Here is a 13,167-nt window from a genome sequence, read left to right on the forward strand (position 1 = left end):
TCAGGTAAAATTTAGTCTGATAAATGTTGAATTATATTAGAAAATCCACAAAAGATTTTTGGAAATTGAAATTTTAACAAGATTTAGCTCCCATATTTTCTCGAACCGTTTGTTAGTTTTATTAAAAGAATAAATGGTTGGAAAAACTATAAAATTTTATTTGTTAATTTAGTGAAACGATAGAACTTTGATTTGGCAAATTTGTAGTTAAAAGATGTTGAATATTAGTAGTAAAGAAAACAATTAAAAAATATTAATAATGTATTGCACATTGATGCACTATTTATTAGCACTAAAAATATCTGCAAGTTTACAGGGTAGAACTAATATAGCTAAAGGTCAGTACCGGGATATCGAACACAGGGAATAAGATTGCAACTGGCTATCATATACTAAGCGTCATATACTATCTAGAGACACGGAGTTTTGGGTTTTGGTTTTATAAACTAGACAAAAATATAAACAAATATAAAAACAAAATAATACAAAACAGGCTAAAGAAAGTAGAGTTTTAGGATCCAACTACTACGACCTAGTGATGATTAATCTCACAGAACCCTTACCTTTAGTCTCCAGGATTATTAGGAAAGTCGCGATTTTCAGATAAGTCATCTCTCGAGTGCACTTATCCAGTAGATTAGAGTCTAACTATCAAAGTCTTCTTCCAATAGATTATATTCTAACTCCTTAAGTTCCTAAGACTCAAGCCCTCACAAAGGGTCCCCTCTCCCGAGTGCAGATAAACCTATGTGTTGTACTCGTTCCTTTTACCACGTAAAACTAGCTATCTCTCGATTAATCTAGTTAAACGGACATAGTTCTACAGTTGGCCAGACAAAAGAACAATAAAAGCACAAGAACAAGCAAAACAATCACAAGAGCTAGAAAAAGGTTCAATTCAATAAATCAAAACATATTCATAATAGTTTTCACCAAAAAATCTACGAATGATGTTTAACTACTCATAGACAAGTAGTAAAAACAAAAATAAAAGTATAAGACATGAAAGAAATTGATAAAACCCAAGGTTGAATCTTCAATCTTCAGTCTTTTCTTGCCTGGATCTGCAGAGCTCCGCTCCAATGGAAGATGGATGAATTATGTGTGGAAGATGGAATGGAAGAAGTGTAGAGAGGGAGAAGGATTGGAGGCTCTGAGATCGAGATTATGAATTAGGTTTGAGTATTTATAGGCGGAGAAAGGTTTATTTTTAATGATTTTCGTGCCCTACAAGAAATAGGAGAGATTTGGCTTCACAATATAATAATTTATTTTCTCCCGTAAATTTCCACCTAATTTTCGCCAGATGTTTAAGGTATCCACGCGAAGGTCTTTTGAAGACGAAGAGAATGGTATCTAGTAGCCACTGATTGGACTTCAAAATCGCTTCCAGAATGGGCTCGAACAGAGGCTGCTGCACTTTGGCCTTTTTTTTCACCTTTTTCTATCATTTATCAACAAACACGTCAAAAATACCAAATGTATAATATATGCAATTTAAGAACATAATTTGAATGATTGACATTTAAAACCAGTCAAATCTAGTTCTTAAAAACATGCAAAATATGTGTTTGTCACACATTGATATAGGCGATGAATTTTTTGTCATCATAATTGCGAATATATCTAAATTTCATTTTTAATATTTTTAAAAGTTAGATTTCCATAAGCTAAATGTATGTATGAGATGCGCGGCCAGCTAATAGTGTATATTCATTATTTTATTTTATTAACTGAAGAAGGGATAACTTATTCTTTTATCATACAGTTATTACAGTATATAAAATGGACATAGATACTAAGTTAACACTCCCTAATTTTCAAAATGATGCATTATCAATTTATAACAATCCTTCTCGAATATTCACAGTACATTCACTTTAATTACAATTCACCAATGTTTAAATATAAATAATTAAATTGTAGTTAAAGTCTAATAGTCATGAATTCACGATAGATATATACTATTACATATTTTATCCAAAACTGTTTTATAATAATACACATTCTTCCAGGAGAATTAAAAAGAACAAGTTATACACAGTGATTTTTTCGTTTATTTGTAAGTACGTAACCACTCAGAGATGTGGCTAACTCTCTATTGCATACAGTATATGGTAATAAATATTTTACTATATTATCTCTGATTATTTTACTTAATTTTTAAAACCCGTTTCACGAAGGATTGCGGTGAAAGCATTTATTTTGTTAGATAAATATTACTACTATGAGTTCAAGCATTTATTTGCTGGATTAATACAAATATACAATATATAAGTTCGAATCATGAGTGAAATTTACAAATCTATTTGTTATTATCTTATTCATGAATTTTATTTACTTATTCACAGTTATCATTTCCCACGCAATAATTTCATATACTTGATTTCGACTTTTAGATAGGCTATAACTTCTTTACTATCATAGAAACAAGAATCATATTTATGAATAAATATAGTATAATTTCCCAATTTATAGGATTATTATAGTTGGTTTTCATGACACCCAAACAATGCAAAGTCATCCCCACCATTTATTAATTAAAGATCGTTGTATTATGCTCCTACCATATTACATTCGTCATTATTCAACCTATGACAAAAATATTAACATGCAAAACTTCATTAACAGTCAAATTATCAAAAAATCATCATGAACAATTAATTATGATATAATTTAAAATATGAAATTATTGAAAAGCTTTATCCGTTTTCGGGCCCAATTTGACATCACCAACTCCACAAATTGAAGACCAAATTTGTCCATTACAGAAATGGACCACAAACCCAAGGAAATGTACAAATATGAGCCCATAACTATGACGTTTCATTTTCCTCTGCAAATTATATGCATTCTTTAATTAGTTGAGAAAAATATTAAGATAAGTTACTTTATCTAAAAATTACTAAAATAATTTACAAGGATGTAGCAAAATACATTCTACAATAATATTTTTCCGGCCCCTCTAACCTTTTTCTTGTACAAACAATATTGTGGGCATGTTAGAATTAAATTTTGTTTTATTTTTCTCTGCTATAAGTATTAATAATTCAATAAAGGTATTATGCTGCACGAACAGAGAATCAAATTCTAACACTACTCATTAATTAAATAAGTCTCGTGAAGTTCCACAATTGTTAAACATTTGTGAAGTGTGAAGCGTGAGCTCAAGTTAGTTTATTCAAAGAGATGCAAAATTCAATGAATTATTGAGTTATACGGAGTATATTATATATAGGCATAATTCATGTAACACATATACTATAAGATTCTCCTAGTAGTTTAATTATCTACAAATTGACATTAATTAAGTACATGGAGCTTAACTCGTAATAGAGTTTAGGAAAACAAATTATCAAATAAGACAAAATACGCAGTGCGTAACTTACAGTACTAAGTTTGTATGCTAAATTTTTCACCTAGTTTTAAAACCCAAAGATTGGTACATTAACGAATTCATATATATTCATATAAGGGTGTAATCAATTGCTAACTCACTCCTTAATTGCTAACTACAACTAATTTAAAATCATAGGATTTTAGAAATCTAGTGGTCTAAAATTTGCCACGTGTAATTTTCATTTTTTATTAATTAAATCGAAAAAGATAAAAAAAACTACCAAATTAGGGTTTTGGATGAAAATGTTAATATATTGTTTTAAAAATATCAACACAATACTTTGAGAATGTCAACACATTGCTTTAAGAATGACATTCTACTGTATTATATTGACATATTTTATATATTATGTTGATATTTGTTGTTGTACGAAAAAATTTAAAATTTTTAATTTTTTTTTTCAAATTTTGACATCGGAACTTATGCAAGTGAGATCTCGTTAGAATTCTTATGAAATTATCTTTAATTTGATATATGTTGTGCGAAAAAATAATTTAAATCGAGAAAGTTATATTTGTTTTAAAGTTATGGGATATTTTTTAAAAGTTAGTTACAACTAATTTGTTGTAAATTAACCTTAATACCATTATTGACGGTTTTTGTTGATCGTATTAACATTCCGAGCCGATGCCCTTGATTTAAATATCTAATGGTTATTATTTAATTGTAGTTAGCAATATAACACTCTCCTATTCAGATAATAACTAGATTTTAAATAATTACATAGACCAATTAATAGTTATTAGATTTGTTGATCTAATGACTTTAAATAATGTGATATATAGAATTTGATTTTTATTGATTTTGGAAAATTTTATGATTGTCAATTGTATTTAGATCAATTATGACATTCCCTGAAATTATTTAAATATTTCTAATAACATATTTTACTCTCTTATTCTTCATGTATACTTCAAAATCTTTTTATCATATTAAATAAATTTGTTTATGAAAACACATCTTTTGTAAAAAAATAAATTTACATTGATTTATAATATAATTTTTATATGTATATGTCTATAAATCAAATACTGATATGTGTACATGTATTACATAATTTACATTATTATAATATGATAAATACATTGATATTGATATTGTGCAACTGTGCCAAAATATGTAAATCCATAAAGTTAAATTGTGTTTTCACTAAAAGCAAAAGCTATATATAGATCTGAGTTCACTCTCTTTGTTGTGGCCGGTTTTATTTTTTGGTTTTAGATAATGTATTTATTTTCTTTGTTTTCATTACATTTCCCCTTTGTAGATCTTAAGTAGGAAGTAATTTTTAGATTCTCTATAATAAATGTGAGTAAAATATGGAACATATTTAACATTTATAGTAAAAATGAAACGAATAGTCACGAACGAATCAAAATGACAAATCGAGACTCCTAATAATGGACACAAGTAGGAATGTCAATTGGGCCGACCCATCGGGTTTCGGGCCAACCTACTCGGGTTGCGGATCAATCGGGTGCGGGCTAATCGGGTTGTGATTTCTTTCGGGTTATAGAAGTTCAACCCTAACCCTAAAAGCTCGGGTTTCGGGCTAGCCCAGTAGGTTAATCGGGTTGCTACCGATATGATTAACATGCGATCAATCCAATAAATAATGTGAAAATTAGTTATATTCATAAACTGTAAAATATTTAATTATAATAAATTTGAGATATATGCTTAAACTCAATCATAAACATGATCAGATACTAATATTTGAGATATTTCGTGAAATTTTAATGCATGTTTTAGAAATTTAAATATTTTTTTAGTGAATCCAAAGTTTTTAATTTATTTATCAATTATCATATTAATAAAAATTAAATATATAATTTATATATTTAATATATAAAACCATAAAGTTACTTTTTTAGTTATCTATATTATAAAATTAATCAATGAGGTGTCGAATTAGGAGTAAAAAAAAATAGAATAATAGAAATTTTATCGGGTTTTCGGGTCGGCCCTAATGGGTTGCGGGTTAATCAGGTGCGAGCTAATCGAGTTTTAATTTTATCGGGCTAGAAATTTTCAGCCCTAACCTTATAAATTTGGCGGGCTATTCGGGCCAACCCATGGGTTGCAGGCTACACTGACATCCCTAAACACAAGGAGTATATAGATATCATAAATGTGAGAAAAATGCAGTGAGAATTGCATGTATCCATGAGAAATAAGAATTTCGCACAAATACGTAAATATTATGATTGAATATATCACTAATATAATATTTGTGTACTGTATTACTTATAACGTGAAGGATAAAAAGATCAATGATGCAAAACGGATAGAGAAAACATACTGAACGAAGAAGTAATCAAAGAAACCCTAGTTTCTGTGAAAACGAAAATATTATTATCAAAATCAACTACGTCCAAAAGCAAAAACAACGCTATTTATAAGCGTCTGGAAACCCTAGAAATTCAAAAGGAAATAAAACGCAAAATAGAAAATTAAAACAAAGTCCGAAAAAATAGTAAAATATCGTTTTCACCCCCTAAACGATGTCAGATGGCCAAAATACATCGTCCGTCGTTCGAACTGCATCAATCAATCATGATATCACGCATCCACTTAACTAAAATCCATGGAGTAGATTGGAAAATTTAGTAATGGAGTAGTATATATATATATATATATATATATATATATATATATATATATATATATATATATATATATATATATATATATATATATATATATATAGGGGAGCGTTATTCTCCTTTTCACATCTTAGATCCTTTTTCCTTCTTAATATTACGCGTTAGATCTAAGGCATCAACGGATCAGATTGATTCTATAAAACTGGTTCCGTGTTGCATTATAGAAGGTGGTTGTATGCATTACAGGGTTATTATTGTCATTTGAAGGAAAAGTAACTGCCACATTTTGGTATCTGCGAATAATGCACCACATGGTCACGAGTAATGCATATAATTGATTATATAATGCACAATATGTGAACTGCAATGCATACGAATAAGATGTACCATGTTATGATGTTTGGACACACGTTTCTTGTTTCCCCTAAGGGTTTAATAAGCTTAGGGGCTAGGGTATAGTACGTAGACACGTATGTAATCTTCACATGGTAACGAGTAATGGATATAATTGACTATATAATGCACAATTTGTGAACTGCAATGCATACGAACAAGATGTGCTGTGTTATGATGTTTGACACACGTTTCTTGTTTCCCCTAAGGGTTTAATAAGCTTAGGGGCTAGGGTATAGTACGTACGCATTAATAACAAATTATAAAACGATACGAATAATTCACCAAATTGTCACGAGTAATGGATGTTATTAACTATATAATGCACAATATGTGAACTGCAATGCATACGAATAAGATGTACCATGTTATGATGTTTGACACACGTTTCTTGTTTCCCCTAAGGGTTTAATAAGCTTAGGGGCTAGGGTATAGTACGTAGACATTACTAACAAATTGTTGTTATTGGAATATACGTATGTGCATTATTTGGTTTAGGTAGTGCATTATGTAGCTGTTAATTGTCATTATCTCAGTATATTATGCATTATTAGAGGTATTGTGTATATGGGTTAATCAACGGATTGAAGATTACATACGTGCATTTAGTAATGTCTACGTACTATACCCTAGCCCCTAAGCTTATTAAACCCTTAGGAGAAACAAGAAACGTGTGTCAAACATTATAACATGGTACATCTTATTCGTATGCATTGCAGTTCACATATTGTGCATTATATAGTTAATAACATCCATTACTCGTAACAATTTGGTGAATTATTCGTATCGTTTTATAATTTGTTATTAATGCGTACGTACTATACCCTAGCCCCTAAGCTTATTAAACCCTTAGGGGAAACAAGAAACGTGTGTCAAACATCATAACACAGCACATCTTGTTCGTATGCATTGCAGTTCACAAATTGTGCATTATATAGTCAATTATATCCATTACTCGTTACCATGTGAAGATTACATACGTGTCTACGTACTATACCCTAGCCCCTAAGCTTATTAAACCCTTAGGGGGAACAAGAAACGTGTGTCCAAACATCATAGCATGGTACATCCTATTCGTATGCATTGCAGTTCACATATTGTGCATTATATAGTCAATTATATGCATTACTCGTGACCATGTGGTGCATTATTCGTAGCGTTTTCCAGCCATTATTAGATTACTATTGTACCCTCATAATGCACAAAATAGGACAAATAATGCAACACGGGATTAATTACCCAATGTTGATCTTGACCGTTCATTTCTCTAATCTAATGGCTGATATTAAGAAGGAAAAAGGAGGAAATATAGGAAAAGGAAATGAATACATCCCTATATATATATATATATATTAAGAATGATTTCCCAACTTGTACTAATATACAATTATAGCATGAAAAAAGAATTGGATGCTTGTTTGATGGAATTTATTGAACAATAGAATTTCCCAAGTTATATATAAATGAGAGAAAATTAATTTGTGGCTGAAAATAACCTGATTATAACAGAAACACTGTGCTACTCATCAGCATGGTCTCATGTGGTAAGGGTAGATTAATATTGTAATGCAACTCGACCATTTACATCCTTCTTTTTGATTTAGTGCATCTTTTTTTGTGTATATTCTAATGCCGACGACTAAAACGTTATTAGTTATTAAACATGATATAGCAAAGTATTTAATTGATTTAAGCTCCACTTGCTCGAACATATTAGCATGTCATTTTTTTTCAATTATCTTTAATATTTATATTATGCCTAATTTGAGATATCTTACAAAGTCAATTTAAAACTTGCTATGCATGAGAATACTTTGCAAGTTTTATTATGACATATCTATGCATATGCAATCATCGGCGGATCCAGGTGGGGTCGCGCGGGGTAGGCCGACCCCACCGGCGGTCCACCGAACACTGCCGGAAAACATCATCTTCGACCTTTGACCTGGTGCAGTTCCGTCTCCGACCCCGCGGCCAACTTCAACTCTACCCGAAGCCTTCCGCCTTTTCCAAAAACTAAGAGGAGAAAGGAACAATACTAATAAGAATAGAGTAGAGATAGATAAGGGGAGGGGTTGCAGAAGAAGCTGATGTATTCTCAACGAAGAAGATGAACAAAGAGGTTAATATTGATTTTTGGGCTGAGGAGTGGTTAATACTCCTATTGATTGTTGGGTTAGAAAATCTATAAGTAAAAAATCTAATTGATTGCCTCTGGTCACTCGCCGTTAATACTGCTTTTTCATTTAATTCGCCTACCATTAATTTTCTAAGCCATGTAGTATTAACTTTTTTTCTCCTTAATTTTCCCACAAATTTACATAAATTCCTAATTTATTTAAGTTTATTAGTTAAAAAATCAGTCAATACTGTCCTTTTTAAATAATTTTATCTTTATTACAAGAGTTACAACTTTCTTTTTAAATAAAAATTCTATATTTCTAGTTTTCTACTCAATTATTATTTTGATTAAATAGAAAGTTATAGTAGGAGACTAAGATTAAGATTTTTGAGGGGCATAGGCTTTGCACAAAAAAAATTGGTGCGTTATTGATATTCTTTTAATCATGTTTTATTATTTTTTTACTTTTATTTTGTTTATTTGACCTAATTTTTATGAATATAATAATTATATACTTATGTTTTTTTATTATTGATTTTAATTACCATCCATATTAAATTAATGGATAAATTTATTTTAAAAATATCTTGAGTTTGTATCTGTTCTCATGAGTTTTATCTGTTCTTCTGGTGCTAATGTTGAACACAATCAACGACTGGAAGATATGTTTGCAATTATTTCCAATGATAAAATTTCGGCCAGCTTCAAAATATGAATATTCGTAAAAGTTAAAAATATGAACTCGTAAAAGTAAAAAATATGAACTCGTAAAAGTCAACTATCGTGATAAAACAAAGATAATTTTATTTGTAATGTATTTTTATAATATATATAATATTATTATATTAATTATCTCGTCCGACCCCACGATTTTTAAATCCTGGATCCGCCCATGTATGCAATCCCTTGGTTAAAATTATAAAAGAAAAAACATGAAATAATTTATGTAATATGTTCTTTAAACTCAATATTAACAAAGTAGTGCAAATGAATTTATTAAAAATCAGCAAGGTGAAGGCTGAATCTGGGATTACTACATGAGTTGGGAAAATCATCTTGAAAATTATGCAGATTGGTGTCGGAGTTTGTGAAGCGTTCAAATCTCTCAGACAAAAAGAAGTTCCCGAGGGCTCTAAGCTTCAACTTCACTCTTACTTGTGTGCTGAATATTGCTCTAACTGGTCTGTGATCTGACAATTTTGATTCCACTCTTTCATACAAATGCTGCTTCACTCCTTCACCTTGCCATATTATTCTGTCACACCTATTCCAAATATATAACAATAATTAATCATGTGCCGATCTTTAAATTTCTGTGCATTTATCAATAAAAAAATAGTTACCATGCAGGAGCACGTTTCTTTTCGCCCTCAAATATGCCGTAATATTCATCTGAACCAGGATAGTATTTATATGTTGGCCCAAAATTTATGCTTCCCTCATGCCAACCTTCCAATACTTGCCCTTCCATCAGCTCCATCCTTAGCTGAATTTGTCACCAATTTAATAATTTTGTTAATATTCATTACTCAATAAATTAATAATGAGTTAAAAAAACTATATAGCTAATCATACTTGATCATGTTCCAATAATGCATTCCAATCTCCTTCATAAACTAGCAGCCTTGTGGTTGATTCAGGCAAGGAGATTCTGTAATTTAAATCTCCAAGGAATATCACCCGGCTGCACCAAAAGAAATCTCAACCAAATAAATATAAATATAAGTTGAATAATTAATGGTATAATTAATGCAGAATAAATTATATTTAATTATAAGCAATTAGGGCAATGTTTATTCTTCTTTGATTAAAGTACAGTAAATTAACCGTATTGTAACATGCCTGAGAAGAAAGCAAAACAATTTAGTTCTTTATTTAAAAAACAAACCATTTAATTTTGTTCCGAGGTGGTTAAGCTACCAATTAAACTAATTAGTGTCGAAAACAATCAAACAAAAGCATTATTATTTATTTAAACTCCATGTGATTAGCAAACCTAAAGTTTAATTCGACAGACAGCTTGAACGATATTGACAAGATTAAACTTATAAGCCAGCCAATTAGTGTTGGGTTTATTGACTATTCTTGATCTCATTTTGGAATTTTCTCCTTGTCCTAATAGATGAACAAACACTAATCAAGTTTAATATATAATCACGATTATTAATTCGTAATCAACATTGTTTGTTGTTATAACGAAAAGATCATTTAATTTGTCCTAATAGATAAACAGAAAGTAATCAAGATTATAATACATGATTATTCACTAATCGGTTGTCAGATGCTATAACGAAAAGATCTTTCGGATGCATTGTCTCATCCAAAATCCACACATTTAATTAGTGTTTTTCAAAACAATAAATAAATAAGCGTATATATACATATAGCATTGTTTATCTTGCCATAATTTCACTGTGATCGAAATCACCCTTTCCACCTATCAGATAATTTCAACATGTTATAGTCATATTTTTTTTTGTTTTTAATTATTTATAAAAATTAGTCACTTTTTATTTTTAGTATGTTTTCTACAACGGGTGCATCCCATTTCTGAACCATTTATCTTTATTTTTCCGAAACATGCATAGTTCACTTCCAAGACTATTAGAAGTTAATGAAAATACTCTGTATTATATTAACATGTTGCACAAATATGTGTGGCTCAAATTATTTTAGGTTATAAAAAGACACAATACGTGGTTCAGATTATTTTAGGTTATACAAACAAAAAGAAAATAAAGGTTAATAGGATTACTATATTGAATTGGAAACGTACTCATGATGAAGAATATCCGTGGGAAGATGAAGAGAAGAACCACTTGAAAAAATGGTTCTTGATAATATTTCTTGGATATTTGAGTTTCTATATTTGTGATGGGCTTCTCTCCCACCTGAAGCCAGATGACTGCACACAAAGCAGAAGCTTGTTTCATGCAATCGAAATCTTACCGACACAGAACCCTGCACCAACAATTCACACAAATTATATGGGAGTACTATGTCTAGAGCCTTTGTCCTAGCGGCAAGAAGTTTAGACATTATTGTATGAGGTGCCGAGTTCGAGCCCTCTTGACTTCGGTTGTAATTTCCTCCTTCATATAGGGGTTTATTAAAAAATATATATATGGGAGTACTATTAATTTCATGCTAAAAGAGAGAGATTAGCTAGCTAGGTTTGAATTGATGATTGGATGAGTTACCTTATTTCCTAAACAACCCATTATGCCGCAGCCAACGCAGGAGACGCTGGGGTTTCGGATGTAGGGCCGGAGCTCAGCCCGAACCCAAACTGAAATTAGTATCCCAACCATTTGCTTACTAATGATGCATTTGAAACTCGAATATTGTTCATTTGTTTTGTGTTTGGTGTCTATTTTCATGAGAGCCGCTCTTATTAGGGAATTCCACTTTATCGAAATCTTGCTCTTCTCCGATCCCAGCACGTTTCCCGCTCTCAAAGGCACCACTTCTTGAAAACTGATCATGCCATCTTAATTAATTTCTAGTCCACCGTGTCACAACCTTTAAACTTTCTATTCATTTGTTAATAAAAAAAATGAATTTAATTTACCCGAATACGTAGATATCGCAGGGGTTCGTGTGGTCTATCAAGTCATCCACGGCAGTATTTTCCGTTGGTTCAACACCTCCAACGTTCCAAGTGCTAACAAAGACCCTTTTATTTCAATCATAAAAAGAAACAAAATAAAAATGAGTTATTTTCTTTATCGATAAATGAATAGAAATTTAAAGGCTAGACGACTACTAAGCCGACACACGCACACTGATCTATTATATCTATACGGTACTTGTAATTTGGTGTCTCCTTGTCGGAATCCTTGAGCAGTGTAGCACTGGGAGCAAAGCAAGGTGGGATATCCATGAAGGAATCGTCTCCGGTGGGATAATCAGCGACGAAGTTGTTGCCTCCCAATCTCTTTTTGAAGATCTTGCTGGCCACTAACCTCGGCCACAACACCTGAATAATCAAGAATTAGTAAAAATTAATCTGTGTGTACATGCTGTTTGAAACAAAGACGCTTACTTCTCCTTTGATTCCAGACATGACGATCAATGTTTGACGGCTAAATGGTTATGATCAAGACGTAGTATTTGGAGACAAAGAATACAAGGCTCATCACAGTTCAATCGTGTATATGAGAGAGAGAGAGAGAGAGAGAGAGAGAGAGAGATATGCAAGTTGGAATAGAAGAAAGAAGGTAACTAAACGGAGTGACGTATGTGGTGATTAAGGATTGATCAAATGAGCGCCGAGGAAAGAAAAAATAAGGTGTGATATAATTTATGTCTATTTCGCTCGTACAATCATAATCGTTTTATTTATTCAATTTAAATAGATTTATGCAATTTGTCTAATAATTCAATACAATATTAGTAGTATATATAAACCCTTGATTTTGAACCGGCATTTCAATTCTCTGATACATTAATATAAGTTGACATAATAAAATATATCAATTTTTTATATTGAGTTAAGAATTGATATTCATGAATCATCGAACTGATATTGGGTCGAGAGCTGAAATGTTTTGTAATGTTTGTGAACTGGTATATTTAAAAAGGTTAGAAAGCTAACCATCTTATATATGTAATAAATCATATAAGTAGGAGTATATTTATTGGTG

At 30.8% G+C, this 13,167-nt stretch overlaps 1 protein-coding gene across 1 annotated transcript; it reads right to left on the reverse strand.

The window, feature by feature from the left end:
* Positions 1 to 9,431: 9,431 nt before the first annotated feature.
* On the reverse strand, positions 9,432 to 12,759 carry LOC121793997 (type IV inositol polyphosphate 5-phosphatase 9-like). The gene is made up of 8 exons (XM_042192011.1): positions 12,567 to 12,759; positions 12,331 to 12,500; positions 12,093 to 12,197; positions 11,722 to 11,998; positions 11,298 to 11,482; positions 10,097 to 10,205; positions 9,865 to 10,007; positions 9,432 to 9,785 (listed from the first exon to the last, which is right to left on the reverse strand). The coding sequence occupies exons 1-8, from the start codon at positions 12,585 to 12,587 to the stop codon at positions 9,518 to 9,520; spliced, it is 1,278 nt and encodes a 425-aa protein (XP_042047945.1). The 5' UTR covers positions 12,588 to 12,759; the 3' UTR covers positions 9,432 to 9,517.
* Positions 12,760 to 13,167: the final 408 nt, after the last annotated feature.

The sequence above is a fragment of the Salvia splendens genome, chromosome 3 (assembly GCF_004379255.2).
Source record: "Salvia splendens isolate huo1 chromosome 3, SspV2, whole genome shotgun sequence".
Taxonomy (NCBI): domain Eukaryota; kingdom Viridiplantae; phylum Streptophyta; class Magnoliopsida; order Lamiales; family Lamiaceae; genus Salvia; species Salvia splendens.